This window comes from Chelonoidis abingdonii, chromosome 9 (assembly GCF_003597395.2).
Source record: "Chelonoidis abingdonii isolate Lonesome George chromosome 9, CheloAbing_2.0, whole genome shotgun sequence".
Lineage (NCBI taxonomy): Eukaryota > Metazoa > Chordata > Testudines > Testudinidae > Chelonoidis > Chelonoidis abingdonii.
In genome coordinates this window covers 46754559-46776536 of record NC_133777.1, presented here as the reverse complement: position 1 = coordinate 46776536, position 21978 = coordinate 46754559, and the positions used below count along the sequence as shown (strand labels likewise).

General features: G+C 45.6%; 2 protein-coding genes across 9 annotated transcripts in view; one reads left to right on the top strand and one right to left on the bottom strand.

Annotated features, from left to right (window-relative positions):
* The window catches only part of EDC3 (enhancer of mRNA decapping 3), a 74204-nt gene extending 56860 nt beyond the window's left edge, over positions 1 to 17344 (top strand). For all 6 annotated transcript variants that reach the window (XM_032799828.2, XM_032799827.2, XM_075069504.1 and 3 more), the window contains 3 exons: positions 5736 to 5889; positions 9830 to 10047; positions 13166 to 17344. In XM_032799828.2, the coding sequence (XP_032655719.1) occupies positions 5736 to 5889; positions 9830 to 10047; positions 13166 to 13500 (707 nt within the window). In that variant the 3' untranslated portion in view covers positions 13501 to 17344. The remainder of the gene's footprint in view (positions 1 to 5735; positions 5890 to 9829; positions 10048 to 13165) is intronic.
* Positions 17345 to 17816: 472 nt separating this feature from the next.
* Positions 17817 to 21978, bottom strand: part of CLK3 (CDC like kinase 3) — a 32230-nt gene continuing 28068 nt past the window's right edge. For all 3 annotated transcript variants that reach the window (XM_032799831.2, XM_075069506.1, XM_032799832.2), the window contains 4 exons: positions 21442 to 21524; positions 21072 to 21151; positions 20116 to 20206; positions 17817 to 18247 (listed from right to left, as the gene is read on the bottom strand). In XM_032799831.2, coding sequence (XP_032655722.1) covers positions 18062 to 18247; positions 20116 to 20206; positions 21072 to 21151; positions 21442 to 21524 — 440 coding nt within the window. In that variant the 3' untranslated portion in view covers positions 17817 to 18061. The remainder of the gene's footprint in view (positions 18248 to 20115; positions 20207 to 21071; positions 21152 to 21441; positions 21525 to 21978) is intronic.

Sequence of the window (21978 nt, the reverse complement as noted above, 5' to 3'; positions counted from 1 at the left end):
CTGGTTCAGGCCTTGCTGTTTGCATGCTATGACACTGTGTAATCTTACTGTACCTTTCTGTCAGCTCCAGGTAATGTCCCTTGCATTAACCCATTAACGGTATGTCTACACAGCAATAAAACCCCCACAGCACTGCGTCTCAGAGCCCACTTCAATTGACTCAGGCTCATGGAGCTCAGGCTGGAGAGCTAAAAACTGCAGTGTAGATGCCGGGCCGGAGCCCAGGCTTTGAGAACCATCCTCCTTGGAGGATCTCAGAGCCCACGTTCCAGCCCAAGCCTTAATGTCTACGCTGTGATTTTTAACCCTCTGAGCCCAAGCCCCACTAGCCTGAGTCAGCTGACCTGGGTCAGCTGCAGCTGTGTCATAGGTCATGTACTGCAGCGTAGATGTATTCTAAGTGTTCTCGGTTGCCCGAGCTGTCAAACTGATGGACCAGGTACCTTTAAGCATCCGGAGAGGGTGCTGCTGATTTACCACCTCTTCCGTAAAGGAAAAACCTTCGGTTGTAATATGCCAAACGAGGTTGGTATGAATTGTGGACCCAGAGTCTCAGCTCTCTGGTTAATGAGAATGCTGTGTAAAGTGTAAACAGGGAATCCCAGGACCTTGTCCTCCAGTTTAGAAATATCTGCATTGTTTAAAAGCAATTTGGGAGTCACAAGCCCCAGGTCAGAGAGGGGAGTGTATGTGAAATAACAAGTTTGGAGAGACCCTGAACCTAGGTCACTCAATCCTACCTCAGGCTAGAGAAACAAGATCTGATGAATGAGCAAAGATATGAATGGGAATGAGCTATGGCCGAACCTTGCGTGACTCTGGAGGAAAAGAGGGTGTGTGAACACTGACAGGTGCGTGACTAGTTTGACAGGTTTAGGATTGTTAGTGGCTTAGGACTCTGAACGTTCAGCTTTTTGAAGTTGCTGCTATCAACTGTTTTAAATTACTTCTGATAATACACATGCTTGCATATGTGCTGCATGTAATAAAAGCTTGATTACAGAAAAGTCTTTTAATTAGCTGTTAACATGCAAGGTCAAGTGTTCAAAACTGTTCCAGGTCTCTGTAGCAGTAATATGTCTAGTTTGTTTCAACATGTTCCTAGATGTTAAGGCTGAAAAGGGCTGTTAGATCAAGCCTGACAACACAGGCCATTGAATTTCACTAAGTTACTCTAGCATTGAGCCCAGTAATTTGTTTGACTAAAGCATATCTTCCTGAAAGGCATTGGGGCTTGAAGATCTTGAGAGATGGAAAATCCATCACTTCCAATGATTTGTTCCAGTGGTCCATGACTAGGGCTCCTAGGTGCTACAGGAATACAAATGATCACCTGCACTGTTAAAAACTTGTGCCTTGTTTCTAATTTGAATCTGGCTTTAACATCATGCCATTGGTTCTTGTTTTGCTTCTCCACTAGATTAGAGCCTTTTAGTAGCTGGTGTCTTGTCCCTTTATGAAGGCACTTGTACACTGTGATCGAGTTACCTCTTGAGCTTCATTCTGAGCTCGATCTGTTTAGCTTAAGTCTCTCACTGGAAGGCATCTTCTCCAGCCCTCAAATAGTTGTTATGGCTCTCTTTGCACCCTGCTTTTCAACTTTTCAACATCCTGTTTATAATGCGGACATGAGAACTGCACACAGTATTCCTATCCTGGTCCCACCAATGCTTCCCTACTCCCCTGTTTTTATATCCACGAATTGTATTTGTCAGTTTTGCCATAGCATCGCACTGGGAGTTCATGTTGAGTTGCTTGGTCACCGTGACTCCTGAATCCTTTTCAGAGTCACTGCTATCTAGGAGATAGTTCCCCGTTCTGTAGGTATGGCCTGCATTCCTTGTTCCTTGCAGTTGTGGTTGTATTAAAACCATTTAATTTGCATGAGCCCAGCCCACTCAGCAATCCAAATGACTCTGTATGTTTGCCCTATTGTCATTATATACCACTCCACCAGTCTTTGTGATCCGCAACACCATAAGGATAGACAAGGGCAAGCAGGGGGTTTACATTGACTGAGCTAAGCAGAACCTGAGCTAGCTCTCTTGGTGCAAACTCTGGTTTGCCCTTGTTGGTGCTTGGGAGTCGGCACCAGTGCAGCTACACCACTAGTTGAATTGACGCTGTTCCTGAGTTCATATGTAGACTGCGTCTGTAATTGATACATGTGTGAAAATGAATCAGGATTGATGTTTGTGACTGTTGCAGAAGTAGGGCAACATTAATGAAAGTACCAGATTTTTTGGCACTTCAGTCAGGCCCTCCGCCTGGCACTTCATGCCATGCCTAAGCTGTGAAAGAGAGCTTCATCTTCTCGTGAGTGATGTACATTTTTTTTTATCTGTAATGTGTCTCCCACATGCTTCCTATGCCTCTCACCTGCCAGTCCCACAGAGTGACAACAGACAGAATGTTCAACAATAAATCCCAAAGCCTTCACTCATTCAGAGGGTGCTGATTGTTCCTGAATGCCTCTAGGCACTGCTTATTCAGTTCAGAGCAGTGTATCCGAATTAGCCAAACAGAAGTGAGCCAAGAACTTGCTCGCCTGCCTGCAGTCATTCCCCCTCAAGCTGTGATTATCAAATATCATGAGCTAAGCAGAATTGAGCTGTGCTGGTATGTGGATGGGAGACCTGTAGGGAAATCCAGGTACTGCAGGGTGGAATATTGTGGGACGAGTATCATATATCCCTAGAGTTTTTACTGAGCTGTTATTCTAGCACAGCGCTAGAAGGTGCTGCATTATTTGAGAACTTGTCATTGAGATGTTAAAGGTCTTGATGTGTGTGGTCGAAGATCCAGTGATATTTTGGAAGCACATTCTTTCTACCTGATTCCCCCTGCATTTTGAATTGGATACAGTATTCTAAACTTCCTGTCCTAAGCGGCTATGTATTGCTGTCATGTGCCGGTTTACAGCTGCTGTGTTCCAACTCAGAGGGCTTTGCTTTTCTGTGGCAGGAAAGTGGATTTTCCAAAATTAGTGAAGTCTGTAAAATTCTAGGGGTTCATTGCATGAAAGGTGCCCTATTAGTGCAAGTTCATTCTTGCTTAGAGTTGGAGTAGGGTAGCGAATTGGGTAGTCATAGCTCCAAATACTTTAAATAAAAAAATCTAGCTTGTTTTACTGTTGACTTCTTGGGATCTCACTGTAGAAGTGAGAAACCATGTTTGCTCTGCCATCCATTGCAGCAGGGTATTTTACTTTCAGCACTTCAGTCCTGCTGATCCAGTCTTTTTTTCCATACCAGAGTTGGAGCAAGGCCTGGTATGTTAGAGAATGGTGTTACCAAACAACACACAAGTATCTGAGAAACATTGAGAAATATGTAATGACCTCTTCTTGTGCCCATGTGATCCTGGCAGAAGTTCTGTCCCTCTGGAATTTTGCTGTGTGAAGAACCAGAGCAGATCCTGGAATGATACTGTTCTTGTTGGGACTTTGTGTTCTGTGATCAGATTTCTAGAGCCCTGCATGGATACAAAATTTGTGTCCGCATCCGATATGCAAAAATAGTTCCCAGATATCCTCATCCACGGATGTCTGCAGATTTGCAGGGCTCTACAGATTTCCCTGACAGGGCACAACTGAGGTGACCTTGACAGCTATCCTCCATTAGCTCAAAGATATTTGTTTTACGTTACTTGTGTTAGGAATAATTTGAACAGATAATAAGGCTGGATTGAGCAAAATGTGTAGAGGTTGGTGGTCTCATCCTTTGGAGCCTCAGGATCCTTTAATTTGGCTGGTCATTATTGTCAAGTTAAGGTATAATATCTTTCCTCTCTATGGGGTGCTTCTAGGTCACAGCTTCTGTTCCCTGGCTTCCAGTGCCACTAAAGTCTGTCACAGCCATGTGCATATCCCTTGTAATGCGTTTGAAGGTGGCTTCTTGTGTTCAGGGTGTCATGGAAGCCCCTAGTAAAGAACCCAAGTAATTTAAAGAATAAGAGTGGAGTTTGCAGGCTACACAAGATCATCTCCCCCTAAAGGAGTTATCCCTGGCCAGAGAAACCTACGGTCCATATGATCCTTCCCACATTTATGATGATCCTCAAAGCCATGGGCTGCCCTTTGGATGGATGTCTGCCATATTATTCTAAGCTCAGCTGCTCTATGAGCTGTCACAATGCTGTATAAGTACTTGAAGGATGGCTCTCATGGGCTTGCAGAAGATGAGAGCTGTTAATAAACAGAACTAAAATAACTGCAGAATGCAACTGAACCATTTTAATTTCTCACCCACATTCTGCATAGGGCTGGTTCTTAGACTGAGATATGCCATGATAAAACTAGCTCTACCTTGATATAATGCTGTCCTTGGGAGCCAAAAAATCTTACTGCATTAGAGGTGAAACCGTGTTATACTGAGCTAGGTTTGATCCGCTGGAGCCCCGCCCCTCCCCCGGAGCACTGCTTTACTGCGTTATATCCAAATTCGTGTTATATCAGGTGGCGTTATATCGAGGTAGCGGTGTATCACAGTCACCAATCAGAAGCCTTTGAGCTGTTTGCTGCCTGATAAAGTCTATGGCTGGATTATTCAAAGGGGCTGGCAAGAGGTAGGTCCCTAAATACCATGGCAAAAACTCTTGAGAATCTCACCCTATGTAGTTACAGGGCTTTCGTTGCTATCTTTCTCAGTCTAGAGGTATGGATTCCTGGCCAGGAAGCCAGCATCACCTGCTGAGTTGAGATCAATTCAGCCAGAGAAGACATTTGGGGTCTTTTGGAGGTTGTATAAAGTTTGAGATGAGGTGGTACAGTATAGTGGGACTGTGAGGGACACCCTTTCATTTCTTCTGGTGGTGATGTGAAGCCACTAAGATTTAGGGGATTATTGGTGGTGTGAGTAACATGGTGCCCTCGCCAGCTGTATGAATAAGAAGTTAGGTTGATGGAGGGAGAAATGTGTTTTGTTTTGAGACTTGTGAAGTAGGAAACTAGCTGGCTTTTGTACAGTTTGCCCTCACAAATTCATCTAGCTTTTTCAGTTTATCCATGTATTACCCCGCTGAGGGGGAGATTCCATCCTGGGATCTCTGGGGCAGTTTATCCTGGAGAGTCTGGGTTTAGAAACAATGTAACCACTGTCTCATTAAGGAGGGAAATGCTAGTGTTTGGGGTAGCGGTAGTCAGATAGCACTGGGTAGGACATGGAGTAAGCAGGAGTTTGGGGAAACGTCCTTCCCAAAGACTCCTCAATCCAGAATTGCCACGCTCCCTTTGCTATCCTGTTCTTGAGCGGAGGCTGCTAGTTGGCAAGGACAGGGGTCTACTGAGACGAGGTCACTTTTGCTGTTGAGCTTCCAGGATTAAGCTGCTTCCAAAGAAACCTTTTTTTTGCAAGTTCTGGGCATGCTTGCAGTAAGAACTTGAGCCAGGAGGCCTCTTTCCAGTTTGTTTCTTAGGAGCCTAGAGGAGAATGCAGGCTGTCGTGCAGCAGCCATTCTCACATCCCTTAAAGAAATAGTTCCTGTGGCAGTGGGCTGAATAAGTGCAACAGCTAGCTAGTCGAGATTCAAATGGCTGCCTCTTGAAGGGAGCTGGAGCCTGTTGGGAGCACAGCTGCTGATCCACCCGTCAGAGATAAGGGGACCTCCTGAAGAGAGAAGTAGCCTCTTTGTTATATTCATTTTGGAGTGGTCTGTCATTTAGTTCAGAACAGATCTTAACCCTCTGGAGGTGTCTGATTATTCTGTCCTTCCTTCCCCTTCTCTTTGAATTGCAGACTCTGGGCTAGTCGTTCCAAGCGTCTCTTATGAACTGCACAAAAAGGTGCTTTCAGTAGCTGAGAAACATGGACTGACTCTGGAGCGCAGACTGGAGATGACTGGGGTGTGCGCCAGCCAGATGGCATTGAGTCTGCTCGGAGGACCCAACAGGTAAACAACCAAAAAATCCCTGCTGTGAATCTCCCCATTTGCCTTGTGAATGGAGTTTACGGAAACCAGCTTGTTCATCAAAGATGTGGCCAAATGAAGTTGTATAAAATAGTCTCCAGTGAAAATCTTTGTAACTGTCACAGTTCAGGACACTGCACCTGTCCAGCAAGGGCACCTGCTCTCAGGCGTCTGGCTCCCAGCCAGTGCCTTTCTTGGGTAGAGACCTGCATCTCTCCCTTCTGACCCAGGTGTATCCAGGCTGCACAGTTCCCTGCCTTCACTGTTCTCCCCAGCAGACAGGCTGCCCAAGCACACAGTTAACAGGTGTAATTGTTAACAGCTATGAGGTACCACACAGCATTTCCCATGCAGGCCTACTTTATTCTTAAGGTAAAACTCATTAAGGAGAAAACATTAAAAGTAATAAAACAACCTATACAAATACTAATAAGCTTACTAGAGTTAACCCCAGCCCTAATATGGAGCAGTCCTTCAGGCCCTGCTCCCTTCCCCACCCCCCCAATCCAAGGGTTACAAATTCATCACAGCTTCAGCTCAGAACAAGCACTCTCATAGCATGTTTAGTCTGCCCGCTATATCGGGGGTGGCCAACCTGTGGCTCCGGAGCCACATGCGGCTCTTCAGAAGTTACTATGCAGCTCCTTGTATAGGCATCAACTCTGGGGCTGGAGCTACAGGTGCCAACTTTCCAATGTGCCAGGGGGCGGCGGGGGTGCTCACTGTTCAACCCCTGGCTCTGCCACAGGCCCTGCCCCTACTCCACCCCTTCCCACCCTTTCCTCTGAGCTTGCCATGCCCTCACCTCCTCCCCCTCTCCCCCGGAGCCTCCTGCATGCCACGAAACAGCTGATCAAGTGTGGGGAGGCACTGATCAGGCTGCCGGTGGGCAGGAGGTGCTGAGGGCAGGGGAGCTGATGAGGAGCTGCTGATGTATTACTGTGGCTCTTTGGCAACATACATTGGTAAATTGTGTCTCCTTCTCAGGCTCAGGTTGGCCACCCCTGCTCTATACAGTTCAGGGGTCTTTGATCTGGAGTTTCCAGGAGCAGGTAATTAGTAGACAATGGGTTTTCCCCTCCAGGCATCACTTGAAAAGGGAGGATTTGAAGTGGGTCATTTGCATTCCCCAGGTACAGGTGTCTCACAACTTACGCGCATTTAACATGCGCAATTTCAGCTTAACACCGAAAGGCCTGGAGTCTGGGAGGCAGCGTGGCCTCAAGTAGATGAGGCGTGGCCTCAAGATTTAAAGGTACTAGGTCACCAGCTGTAGCTGGGAGTCCCAGGGTCTTTAAATCGCCCAGGGGGCTCCCAGCTGCAGAGGTGGCTGGTAGCCCCTGGGGCGAACTAAAGGGCCCGAGGCTCCAGCCACCGAGGAGCTTCGGGCCCTTTAAATGCCAGCCCCAGCCCAGCTGCCAAATCTGCGGACAGAATTTAAAGGGCTCCTCTGGGCTCCCCACCACGGCGGGAAGCCTGGTGGAGCCCTTTAAATCCTGCCTGCAGCTTTGGCAGCTGGGCAGGGGCAGGGGGGGCCCTTTAAATCTCGCCCACAGCTCCGGCAGCAGGACTGAGGGGACATTTAAAGGGCTCCACCGGCCCTTTAAATGTCCTCCCCCACCCCCACCCCTGTTGCCGGAGCAGCGGGCGGGATTGAAAGGGCTTGGGGTTTTGACTATACGTAGTTTTCGCTTTACACAATAACTGCGGAACGGAACCCCCGCCCAAGATGTGACAGACCTGTACTTCCTTGGAAATCCACTTCACACCTATTGTTCCCAAAAGTCCTTTGAAATTCTGAATACCGTTCAGAGATTGCATTGGTCTGTTTCCTAAAGAAGGTACATACATAGGGGTTGTCCTCACCGGCAATATTAAAGCACTCTGACAAAACCTCCTCTGCGAGGGGCATAGCTCTGTCTATACTGGCACATTACAGCGCTGAAACTTGCAGTGCTCAGGGGGGTGTTTTTTTCACACCACTGAGTGAGAAAGTTGCAGCGCTGTAAAGTGCCAGTGTAGACAAGCCTGTACAGTTCCACAGTAAAACATACCCAGTTGCATGTTTAATATAATGGACCCCAATAATGGTAAACTGAATTTCATAAAGTTTCATTTAATTCAGAAAGTTCATTCAGGATATTGCAGGGTATTGTCGATCTATCACAGTAACTACTACATAGTACATACAGGGCCGTGCTAATCCAGATGCTCTCCCCCCTTGTCTAGACACAGAAGCACTATTCTAGTCTGTTATGCAACCCCCACACCGTATTCATGCGTCAGTCCTCAAATGACCATGAAAAGGAGACCGTAATCCAGATAATCTAAATGCCAACCAAGGGGAGAGCTTTGCTTATAGTCTCAGTTCCTTATTGTCCCTTCCCCTACATTGTATGTATATAGAGCACCAGGAAACCCTCTTGGAGAGACCGTCCTGGTTCCAGTACTCTGGATGTATGGAGTTATTCATGGCTTCGCCTGGGTTTCTGTATCCCAGAATGAGTAATGTCCCTCAGTCAAATACAAAATCAACAGAGGAGGAAATAAAGAATAACTCAATTCCTGGTGGAAACTTTTTCAGAGACGCTAACTCAGGGAAGACGTAACTCAAGAAAGATGAAAACATCTTCATAATTTCAGATTAGCTGATCCTTTGCATGGATAATGACACCCTTCTTTAAGTATTTATTTTAAATGTCATATTTTTAAAGGCAGATGCCAATAAAAACAAAACTCAAGAACTAAGAGGAATGCACCAGCTAGTTACAATATTACTTAGGTTTTTTTAAAGAACTTGAATCTAGTTTGGGAGTCTTAATCTTTTCCTGGGGCCTAATTTGACAAGAGGTCAGATATGCAGTTGGTCTTGTCTGAATGTGTGCGCGCACACCCCCTTTATGTGAGCAAAAACCTGCCTTCAGTGTGCAGTCAGTAACTAGTCAAGTAGACACATAATTGCAATACACTTTTAAGCCTGATTTACATGACCCTAATATTTTAAAGTATTTTCATCCCACTGAAGAAAGAGCATTAACTCCCGCTTCTGTTGTGTAGATAGTGCTGCACCTCAATCCAATGTCTCATAAAACATTGTCTACACAGCAGCAGCGCTTTCCCTAACAATTGATGCTTGCTTATCCCTTGAGATCATTCATGAGGCTGCCTTGCTGGATAGAAAGTAGACACAACCACTTAATCTGTTATTGCACCTGAAACTGGTGGTGCATGGAGGTAATGAGAGTGCTTTAAAAATATAGTAGTATGAATTGTTTTCTACCTTTTAATGTATCTGATCGGTCTGAGGTGAACCCTAAGTTCATGGTGGCATTGCTATGCTTTAAAAAGCTCTTATTCATTCATTCCTTTCTTGGGTTCAAAACAAGACCATTAGAGAGGGGCAAAATGGCTCTTTTATTCTCCCTGTGTTGCACTGTATGCTACTATAGAACAATGGTCTCACAGCAAAGCCCCACAAAAAGAGAGCCAAACAAAGGAAAAGGTGAAACCATAGAACTCCAACCTGCTTGAACTGCAACACTTTCTCAGCATCCAATGGAAGTGCCCCTTGTTTTGAAACAGAGCCCTTGTGGACGGGGTATTGATGAGATGAATAGAATAGTGCTGCAAGGTTGCAGAGTTTTGCTGTCTGGTTTACCTTCTGAGGAAACGCTGAAGTGGAGCAGGTAGGTCATCAGTAATTTCCCGGTGCGTAAGTGCTGGACAGGATGAGATGCTGTCACAGCATATATATGTGTCTTTCCAGAGCAGGAGAACTCTGGGTTCCTAATCTCCAGATCATTAAACAGCTTAGGGCGATTTCTGGGACCTCCACACTCTAGATTCCATTGTCATCACTCTCCCATGGAAAGAATGCAGAAGACACGTGGGTTTTAATGGTTTCCCCATCTCTGTGTTTCAGGTTGAATCCTAAAAATGTTCACCAGCGACCCACAGTGGCTCTGCTGTGTGGCCCCCATGTGAAGGGGGCCCAGGGAATCAGCTGTGGACGGCATCTTTCCAACCATGACGTTCATGTCATTCTCTTCCTACCCAACTTTGTCAAGATGCTGGAATCCATCACTAATGAGCTGAACCTCTTCAGCAAGACCCAAGGCCAGCAGGTATCCAGTGTCAAAGGTAAGCGGTGTAAGGCTTTGGTGAAAGCTGGGTCTGAGCTGGGACACTGAGCAACTTGAAGAAGCTTGTGCTGAAACAGTCAGGTCCTACTTATGAGTGCAGCAGTGAAGGCCTGCACTGTTGTAGCATCAACAGTTTTCCTTCAAGTGATTGTGCGCAGAAATGTTCCGCTGTAGGTGTGCGTGCACCCAATGCACTCGAGTCTCAATGGAAAGTATATGTGCACAACACATCTCGAAGAACAATGGTTATGGTACAGGTAAGTAACCCATTTTTCTTGGAAGAGAACTTGTCTAATTGAGCGTGTTTATTCTAACACTGTCATGTATTCTTAGTCCAATGGCACCACTTAGTGGTCACCAGTGGCATTCCCTCCTTTTACATACCTGTGGATTATTTGTAGGGCTGTCGACTGCGCTTAACTCATGCGATTAATTCAAAAAAAATTAATCACGATTAATCGCACTGTTAAACAATAGAATACCAATTGAAATTTATTAAATATTTTTGAATGTTTTTCTACATTTTCAGCTATATTGATTTCAATTACAACACAGAATACAAAATATACAGTGCTCATTTTATATTATTTTTATTACAAATATTTGCACTGTAAAAATTACGAACAAAAGAAATAGTATTTTTCGATTCACCTCATACAAGTACTGTAGTGCAATCTCTATAGTGAAAGTGTAACTTACAAATGTAGATTTTTTTTGTTACATAACTGCACTCAAAAACAAACAATGTAAAACTTTAGAGCCTACAAGTCCACGCAATCCTACTTCTTATTCAGTCAATCGCTAAGATTAACAAGTTTGTTAACAAGGGAGATACTGCTGCCTGCTTCTTATTTACAGTGTCACCTGAAAGTGAGAACAGGCGTTTGCATGGCACTTTTGTAGTCAGCATTGCAGGGTATTTACATGCCAGATATACTAGACATTTGTATGCCCCTTCATGCTTCGGCCACCATTCCAGAGGACATGCTTCCATGCTGATGATGTTCATTTACAAAAAAAAATGCGTTAATTAAATTTGTGACTGAAGTCCTTGGGGGAGAATTGTATGTCCCCACTGTTTTACCTGCATTCGGCCTATATTTCATGTTATAGCAGTCTCGGATGATGACCCAGCACATGTTGTTTGATTTACGAACACTGTCACTGCAGATTTGACAAAACGCAAAGGAGGTACCAATGTGAGAATATCTAAAAATAGCTACAGCACTGGACCCAAGGTTTAAGAATCTGAAGTGCTGTCCAAAATCTGAGAGGGATGAGGTGTGGAGCATGCTCTCATAATCTTAAAAGAGCAACGCTCTGATGCGGAAACTACAGAACCCGAACCACCAAAACAAAAAAAATCAATCTTCTGCTGGTGGCATCTGACTCAGATGATGAAAATGAACGTGCATCGGTCCATTCTGCTTTGGATCGTTATCGAGCTGAACTCGTCATCAGCATGGATGCATATCCTCTGGAATGGTGGTTGAAGCATGAAGGGACATATGCACCTTTAACGCTTCTGGCATGTAAATATCTTGCAATGCTGGCTACAACAGTGCCATGCGAACACTTGTTCTCACTTTCAGGCAATACTGTAAACAAGAAGCAGGCAGCATTATTTCCTGCAAATTGTAACCAAAGTTGTTTGTCTGAGCGATTGGCTGAAGTAGAACTGAGTGGACTTGTAAACTCTAAAGTTTTATATTGTTTTATTTTTGAATGCAGTTATATTTTTGTATATAATTTGACATTTGTAAGTTCAACTTTCATGATAGAGATTGCACTACAGTACTTGTATTAGGTGAATTGACATATTTATTTTGTTTTTTACAGTGCAAATATTTGTATTAAAGATAAATAGAAAGTAAGCACTGTACACATTATATTGTGTTGAAATTGAAATCAATATATTTGAAAATGTGGAAAACATCCAAAAATATTTAAATAAATGGTTTTCTATTATTTCTTAACAGTGCGATTAATCACGCAATTACTTTTTTTAAGATGAGACAACAGGTGAATACAACAGACAGATGATGTGGGAGGAATACAAGAAAACGACAAGACAGTGCTGATCAGCATGACAAGCAGCAGTCGCAGCACACCAGCTGCCTAACCAATGGCAGATTCTCCAAAATGCCCATCCCCTTCCTAGTTTTTTTCTTCTCTGGCTGGGAAACCTCCCCCACGGTTTTTTAATAGATCTCTTTGGATGTGGTTAGTGAAAATGGCACACCACTGATCCCTGCAGAGCTGTGGTGGCTCAGCTGAGTAAATAATAATTTTTGGGTAGGGTTTACAAAAGCGTTGGCTGTTTTATAAGATTTCCTGGCAGTAGATTCAGTTAGAATCCAGGGGACTTTCTGCACCAGATTAAAGCATGTTTAAAGCTTGACAAATGTTAGGCATAAAACTCATTGTGTAGGGCCCTAGTGGGCAGGAGGAGAGGAATACAGGGCCATCCAGGGGAGGGGGGCAAGTGGGGCAATTTGCCCAGGGCCCCATAGGGGCCCCCACGAGAATTTTTTGGGGCCCCTGGAGCAGGGACCCCCACTGCTGAATTATCACCTGAATCCTTTGGGAGGCCCTGGAGGAATAGTGGCACACCAGTCTCTGGGCCAGGCTTTACACAACAAGACGCTCCACATTAGAACCTGGTGTGACATTGCAGGTACTACCACATAACCTGACAGAGCTGTTCTGGCAGGTGGTCTCTTCAGGGGGCCAGTTGGTTCATTGAAGTGATGTCCCTCCGGAGGCCTGGGTTCAAAACTGATCAATTTCAACCACGTCCATCCCAGAAGGGCCACACTTCAGCATGATGAGCAGAAATTGCCAACCTGCAACTCAAGCCTTTGAGTTCCATTGGCAGATGGCTGTGGGAGAGTCTGTCTAGCTAGCAAGTCTGGTGTTACTTTGCTGCTTCTGAGTGCTAAAATGGGCCTCCCTTCGGCCTCTTGCTCTGTAGGGAGGTTGGAAGAATTCTCCTGGAGATGCAGGGAGGGAGGTTGGGAGTACAGTTCTTTGTAGGCAGCTGCAGTTTCTGTGGAGGGGAGGTTCTCTCCTACGCTGGTACTGGATGCCCGTTAAAACATGCATGTTTCTTTCAGATCTCCCAGATACCCCTGTTGACCTGGTGATAAACTGTCTGGATTGTCATGAAAATGCTTTCCTGAGAGATCAGCCTTGGTACAAAGCAGCTGTGGACTGGGCCAACCAGAACCGAGCCCCTGTCCTCAGCATAGACCCTCCTATGAGTGAAATGGAGCAGGGCATTGATGCCAAGTGGTCACTGGCCTTGGGCCTGCCCCTGCCGCTGGGTGAGAGGGCAGGGCGAGTATATCTCTGCGACATCGGCATTCCACAGAAAGTCTTTCAGGAAGTGGGAATAAACTACCACTCACCCTTTGGCTGCAAATTCGTCATCCCATTGCATTCAACATAGAGCAGACCCTGCAGCGTATCAGCCCTGGAGTGGGAGATGGGGCAGAGTCCTGCCTAGCAAGCTGTATAAAGGATCCTGACAAGTAAACTCTTGACGCCTTAAGGATGTAAAGTTCTGGAGTTTGTTTCTTCCAGAAGAAATATGTGTATTAAAAACATAAAAATGAAGGGAGCAAATGTTACTGCAAGATGCTTTCTCTCTCTCTCGTGCCATTGGATGAAGGAATGTGGAAGAAGCTGGTATCTAACATTGGGAAAGGCAGTGCCTGGTCACCAGCCAGAGGATGGTTAAAGTGGGTGAGAGGGTTTGTTTACAGAGGCAAGTGACCGTCAGACAGCCTGGAGGTTTACAAGATGGGTTTTTAGTACTTCGGGGGGGGGGGGGGAATTTAGCCCAGCGGGGGCCCCTTTCAGGAGCAGTTACCCCTCAGTGATGATGCAGAAATGTCTTTGTTACAGTTTTACTGTTTTGATTTTGTTCTTTATTTTCTGTTATGTTCATAAGAGCAATTATTGTTAAGTCTCTTCCTGGAGCTGCCAGGCCCCTGTGGATGGGGCTCCCTGTTTAGAAAGCGGGTGTAAAGCTTTTGTTCCTTGACCGCTTGCTGAGTGAATGCAGCCCGGGCCTGGAAACTGTAGGGGAGTGAGGCGTTTACCATGGTGTCCTTCCACCAGACAGTGCTTTGGGAAAGGCATTTTCCTAAGGTGGGTTTTTATTTCTCCAGCGAGCTGAGTAACCTCAGTGATTCGGAGAAGATGCGAGGGGAACGGGCAGACGTTACCCTCTTTTCTTTAATACTTTGTGTTCAGCACAGGTAGTGTTTGGATATATTAACGTAGAGCCTCAGTGCCCACTTTGCGAGTAGTGCTACCAGTGGCCCCTCCCCTTTTTTAGGAGGATCCTCCCTCCTAAAAAGTATATGTGCTTGGTTCTAATGCACTGTTCCACATGGATCTCAGTGGAGTCGGTGGAAATCATAGGGCACTTGTCTCTCCTGGTTATGCAAACTGTAAAGATGAGTCAAATGCTCTTTGTCTTAATATGCAGACAGCAGCGCGTGCCGAGCGTGTTGGGGGTGTTATGGAAGGCTTATGTTAACCCTTTAGTGGAGGAAGCTTCCTCCTGGCCTGCTTGTCAGCTCAGTGTAGCACTATAAGCTGTATGGCCTCCTGAGCACAGATGATCTTGGTAGTGCTACAGCAAATGCTGTGCTTGGCAAGCTGTTTTGTTAGGCTGCCTTCAGAAGCATCTGCAGTATTGCTCCTGCATGCACTAGTGCACTGAAATCTGGTCCCTTATGCCTCAGGCATCACCACTGGTGGTGACCACTGATGTATCATGTGGCTTTCGGAAAGCTTTGAACTTTCCAGCTACATCACACGTGAGGGAAGGTCAGAAAACTCTGACCTGAATTACTGTAGGTCGTCTCACCCTTTTTACTTTGCTAGCTGGTTTTGGGCTTCAGATTTTTTTCCCTTATGTGCTGCAAGGAAAGCATTCATATTCATTGCACTGCCTAGAGTACGTGGTTTACTGAACCTTTGGCTGGCTCTGTAAATCTACCATGTTGGACCCTTGTATTGTCTCTCAACGTGCCAAACTATCACTGGCTAGTGATGAGAAATATTAAACTTGGACCAAAATAGTGCTCTGCCTGAGAGTTTCTGGGCTTTCCAAATTTCTGTTCTAGCAAAACCGACCTGAATTCCTCTGCTGCAGTTTGAACTTTGCTGGGAGCATAGGCTATGCTTAAAGTTCTGCCTGGTAGGTCTGTGCTGGCACTGACTGACTGCAAAGCTTCCGTTGGTGCCTTTCCCAGGGGAGCTAGATCTCCTCTTGCTAAAGTGTAGAGCAGCTGTTCTGTGTGAAACACTTGAAGCTACTGCCTGGGTATTCAGCAACTGAACTCATGAAGAAACTGCAACCAGCTGGGTTATGTGGGGATACAAGTCAGGCACTTGTATGTTTAAAAAAAAAAAAGAAAAGAAAGAAATCCTGTTACTACTCATCATAGAAGAGCTGCTAGGAACAAAGGCTGAGTGCACCAAGCAAAGTGAAAAACAGAGGGTGGCTGGGAGAGACTGTCTACCTAAGCAGTGCTCCAAGTCACTGAAGAATAGACCACACCCTAATCTGTACAGCACTATTTAATGTACCCTGGGGGAGATGGCAAGCAGGTATTTCATACCACAGGGGCTGGGAATGGTGGGCAGGGGCATTGGAGAATACTCCTGCTCTTATTCCATTGTACAGTGATATCTAGGCAGCGCAGTCAGGACTTCCCATGCCAGACAGCACAGAACTCATCTACCTCAGGATAAAAGGACTGCAGTTCAGCACATTTCTCATGTGGAGGGTTAGACTACTCAGCTTTGTCCACTGGTTTACGCTTAATGGCCTTAGTGCTAACCCAGATTATCTATGACTAAACTCTTCACTAACATAATTAGGTGTATGCGGCTGTAGCTCTAGCTCTGTGTGTTTCTCTGCAAGGCTTAGAGCACCTATGCCTCAGGTCTAGTTTCAGCTTAATGCAATTGCATTTAATGCTAAGGGATGGCACTTGACTAGCAAGCTGCGCTGGTTAGTGACTGCATGGTGCATGAGGGGTTATCCTGGCAGTCAGCATTAGTGTAAGGTACTGAGGATGTAGCAACTGCCTACACAAGGTAAAGAATTGATTAATCCCTGTACCAGTAACTCTGTAATTGCCTTGTTTTTTCGCCTTCCTTTACAAAAGCAGAGCTGACTGTCACTTGTAAGAAAACAGCCTGCTGCTTGGCTCCTCTCCTATATTATTTTACAAGCATCTTTAACTTGCCCAGGTTGAAGGTTGTCCTTTGTGAGCAGGGTGCAAGTTTGGAAGGGTTAAGAAGCACTTTAAAGAAAAAATTCAAAGTGTGCAGCAGTGGCTGAGGTCCTACCAGTCGTCTTAGAAGAGATAGTAAGAATTGCTCAAAGGGTTATTTTTTAAATAAAGTAGCCAGTGCTATTGCTGCTACAGACACTCGATGCCTCTGGGCAAGCGATAGGATTTTAAGTGTGTGGGCACTGACTTTCTAGATTGACTCATCTCAAGCACAACTAAGGAGCTTTGGGACAAGTTCTGTGTGTTACTCTACTAACCTTAATGCCTTCTCCACTCTAAGTAGCACAAGGGGGAGGGTGCTTGCTTTTCTTCTGACAAGCAAAGTTGTGTTCTTGCCAGAGGAATGAAATCATTGGCCTTGTCCTAGACCAGATGCATCTTGTTGCACAGCCATGTGATCAAGGCTTTGGGATTCTTGGCCCTTTGTCACACAACTACTGCAGACACATGCTTTATGCTGGATGCAACAGACAACAGCAGGAAGGGATACAGCCTCCCCCTGACCCATTTGTCAGAGCTCTTCATTAAGATGTAGGCTTCAAGGGATGTTCACATCTTAAATACTAAAAGTTAAGATTTTCACAGTGTGCAAGGACTTAGTGTAGTGAATACTCAGGAGCTGACTTCCCAGGGCCCAGGAAAAGCAGCTGCCTATAAATAAGCACTGGAATGGACTTTGCTTTCCTAGGATGCAGAAATGCAACTTTCACTGCTCAGTAGTAACCAGCAGTAAATTTAAGTTCTGCATCATTCCCTCACAGTTGTTGTAAGAAAACATGCACCCTCTTTTCAGCAGCAGTGGATAAAACCCTGGCTTCAGGCACCCAGTGTAAAGACAACTGCACCACAACTCTAATGATGATATGACTGAAGCATTGACTTGATGACACAAACACTGTTGTTCCATAATTCATGCAGCAGCTGGGGTAATACCAGCCTTGAAATAAAGTGCAACTATTCATGTGTGTTCAGTGACTTATGTATATGGGAAAAGTTTGCCCCACCTGCAAGGAAGAGCCCTTGTACACAATTAAGCCCAGCCCAAAAGACATTCTACTAGTTACTTTCTTGAATAAAACCAGTAAGGTGCTTCAGGACTCTAGCCAAGCACAACACAAGCAGCTACAAGTATTTTGAAAAGGTTTTTATATTTCCCTGGCAGTTATTGACAGGGACTAGCAAATCACCAAGAAGTAACTCCAATCCTCCCCTCCAATAGCACTGCCAGACTTGAGGGCAGTACCTCTATCCTATACACTAGCTAATGGAGAACACAAAGCAAGGTTAGGCCAGCCCATGCTTGGAAATGAAGGACTGCCTAGAGCCAGCAAAGCAGTAACATCTCACATTCATAATGATGCTGTTTTGTGGAGAAATATAAAACCACTCTTTATTTAACAGAAAAAATATGGCAGGGTGGGAACAAAAAAATAGCTGGACACATTCCTACAAGTAAATTATCAAACAATAAGAAACACTTTATTTTAACTTTACAACATATAAATATGAGACATCTGTGCTTTCCATGTAGCTTTCTCCTCCCCCCTCCCATGCCCAGGGTCCATATCACATTGCACCAGTACCTCTGAACTCTGTGCTACAGGAGGGCTGATTGGAGCCTCTACAGCAGAGGTCAGACTGACCCAGGAGTATGTTCATATCCAGCAGGCACCACCACCCACCCATCTGTCGTCATCTGCTTAGGTCACGGTTCGAGACTCGACTACACAGCATCCTTTCCTCTGGCGACAGGCCATTAAAGAACGGGTGCAGCAGAGCTTCAGAGAATGTGATCCTCTGGGAAGGATCAAACTCTAACATCCTTCTCATCAAGTCAAACAGCTGCACATGGTCCGGTGAATCATACAGCATATAGCTCTGAAACAGAATAGTACAGATTCAGCTGCGGAAAAATGCAGGCAAACAGCTGACAAAAACTAGACACAACCCTCCACACTATATATCTTGAGAGCTGGCAACCCCACTACAGCCATGGCAGGTTGCTACACCATCAGAACTTTATTCCTTAGAAAGCCAAGGGAAATTACAGGAGATTTTGGGCATTCAAAGAAAGTTTCAAAGGTTGTCCCTTTACTTCCTCCACAAGCAGACAAAGCCAGGGATGGTATAACCCTCTGGCAGTGGCAAGTGTCTCCACCACCAGCTACAGCAGCAGCTCAAAGCAAATGTTGAGGAAGTGTCACTGCTCCCCTATCAACAGGTCCACATTTTTGCCTTCAGTGCAACTTCTGTTGAGGTGACAGCCACCTTTGGCCTGATGGGGCCCATCTTCCATCTCTCCCACGTTCTTGCTGCATCCTTGTCTATTAGATTAATTTTTATCCAGTAGAGCACCAGGCAAATCTCTGATGGTCTCCACTGGGTGAGAAGTCACAGGATGCCCACTCCCACCTACATACTACTTCCCTCTTGTAGGGTGAAATCTCTTGGGAGCCATCATATGTACCCTTGCATAGATCCTCCACTCCCATCTCCATAGTATCTGAGCATCTCACAATCTGTACTGTATTTATCATCACACCCCTTGGGAGATAGGGCAGAGCTATCACCCCCATTGGGCAGGGGAGGAACTGGGGCACAGTGATACTAAGTGACTTGCCCAAGGTCACATAGGAAGTCAGCAGCTGAGTATGGAATAGAATCCAGGTGTCCTGAGCCCCAGTCTAACTCCCTGACTACAGAATCAATCTTCCTCTCCAGCACAGGGCTCCTCTGCCCTGTGATGGGAGCACAAGCTGGACCCTAACCTTCCAACAGACAAAGCCCAAGGTTGCGATGTCCACATGCAGTCCTGCACAGATCCCCTCAGCCTTCCTGCCTGGAGCAGTCTGGAAGATCAGATTCCTTGTAAGCTGGGGGTTCTCCCCAAGTCCTTTCAGTGAACAGCAGCCACATTGAGAGGGTTCCCTGTCCTGCCTCAGAAAGGATTAAAACTAGCCAGACATGAGACAGACATGTCCTCAGCTTTCTTTAAGAATAAAGGCAGAGTAAGAGTAACCAACACATCTTTCTATAGCGATCTTCACCATCACAGTCCCTATTTCACAGCTGGGGAATTGGAAGCACCTGAAGAGATTTGCCCCAGGCCACAGCAGTCCAGTCACAGCTCCAGTACAGAACCCAAGGCCCTGAGTTTCAGAAGCGCAGAGCATCCACTGAAGCTGGAGTGCTCAGCACCGTTAGAGACCAGGCTCCCACTCCTAATCCCATCTACAGGACTGTGGTACTGCCATGGAATTCTAAGGGCTTGCCCATCTATAGAACACAGTGTAGGGAGCAGTCCCGAACTGGCTGGAGGAGGCGCTACATGGTGTAACAATTCCATCCCTAATTTCTGATTCTTAACCACACCACACTGACACAAAGTGAAGTCTTTACTAACTGTGACTACAGCTGATTTGGGAACAGGATCGGAAGTGATTATAAAGCATTGAGTAATAGGCTCTGTAAAAGCTAATACAGCTTAAAACAATTATATTGGGACCGACCAGTCATTCTAGTCTTGGCAAGGTTCTGTTTTTGTGCCAAGATGCTCCCTGCATATACGGAATGAAGCTACCAATCTGTCTCCCATGTCATTTAGATACTGACAGCAGCACCCCCATTTCCATCCAGTGTCATCTCACTCGAAGACCGTGCCAGGTGACATGGTGGAAGCTAGGACTCTCAGCACCCATTGCAGAGCTAGCTACGCTTTCTATAGAAATCACAGCAGCATCTCATACCCGCAGTGGTTTGCAGTTCTCTTGGACGTATCTTCCATCTGATGTGTTCTCATCCCATACCAGGCCCCCCTTGTGGAAGTACTTCTGTTTCCTGTACAATAAAAGGAACTATTCAAGAGAAATCTGGGGGTGCACACGTATGGGGTATGCGTAGCCTCACTGCAAGGCAAGACATCAGTACTAAGACTCAAACTATATATAATATAAGCCGGCCAGTGCTTTCAGAGGATGCTGTACCCCTTTTCCAAAGCACTTCAGAAAACTATATGATTGGTATTCTACCAGCCCAGCCAGCAATCAAGGTGGTCTTAAAAGCTGAGCCTCATTAAAGCCAAGCTAGACAGTTTCTAGCCGCCAATACTTGGGGTTTTAATATAAATCTCGTATATAGCACTTTTCATCCATGGATTTCAAAGCACTTTACAAAGATAGTAAAGTATCATTCCCATTTCACAGATGGGAAAAACAGGCAGAGAGGGGACGTGACTTGCCCAAGTCAAACATTAGGGTCAACAGCAGAGCAGAGAACAGAACCCAGGTCACCTGACTCCCACTGTAGTGCCCTAGCCACTGGACCATGCTGCCAGAAAACAATAGTTTCAGATTTTGATGCCGTTTGCATGAAAGTTCACTGTCTTCTCAGGCAGGAACGGTGGCCCTGTCTCAGCAAAAGTATGGAAGAAATCCTAGGCAAGGCCCCCTTAGTGGTATAGAACAACAGGGTTCCACTATTTCTAGGCTGCTCGGCCATTTTTACCAGCCCCTGTACTCAACCTCACTTATTTCAAGTTCAAGTCTTTTCTTGACCCTATGATCTCCACCCAGAGCTACAACCCTAGTGTTAGGATTCTGACATGTGGCTTCTCTGCATCAGAGAAGGTATCCTGCCTACTCCCCATCACCAGAACAATGCAACAGCCAAGTCAGCTGCTCAGAGTTCAGAAGCTGGTTCTCACCGGGTTTTGTGGATCATCTGAGATGGGATTGGCCCAAGGATTTTTTCCATCATTACAAGGTGCTCACGATTCTCATGAGTCTGCGGAGGAAGAACGACTGGGTTATTTTCTTAGCCTTGAAACAGTCACACAATGAAGACAGGAAGGTCTAAACCCACCCTTCCAAGGATGGACTAGTAGGACAAGTCTCCTCATGGTACCCAGAAAAATGTAGGCCCAAATCTACAAAGGTATTTGGGCTCCTAACTTCCCCTGAGTTCAATGGAAATTAGGAGCATAAAGACCATTGTTGATTTGGGCTTCACGGCTTAAAAGGGAACTAAAGCTTACATAGTTCAGTCAAGGGCGTAAAGGCCTTGTGAAAGTGTACCTGAAAGAGTGTGAAGCCACGGTAATACTCAAATAGAATGCAGCCAATACTCCAGACATCACACGGCTGTGCCCAGCCCAGCTCTGCAATGAAGAAGACAGAAAATGACTGAGCTTCCAGTGACAAATGTGGAGCTTGAACAAATTCCTTGCTGATGGTTTTTAGTTTCCTTTAAAATTGGAGAGACCTAAAACCCAGCTACATTCCCAGTGGATTTCTGTGGTGAGATGACTGCTTAGTCCTCTGGGAGTCAGAGTCCCGGAACAGAGAGATGCCACCTTTTCAGTCTGTGCACTGAAGTGGTTATTCTCTGATTATCTCAACTGCGATACCTCACATGAGCATCTCAGATCTCTGCCATCCCACATCTCTGCGCCGAGCACTCACCCAAAGTTCTGGGCACATATTTACAGACAATATTTTGCTTAAATGAAAGCATTGTCTTTGTTCCAGGCTTTGGACGTGATGCAGACTGGATGTACTGCCTCAGCAGTCCCAATGCCCCATCTGCAGCACCACCCAAACCTTCACTCACAA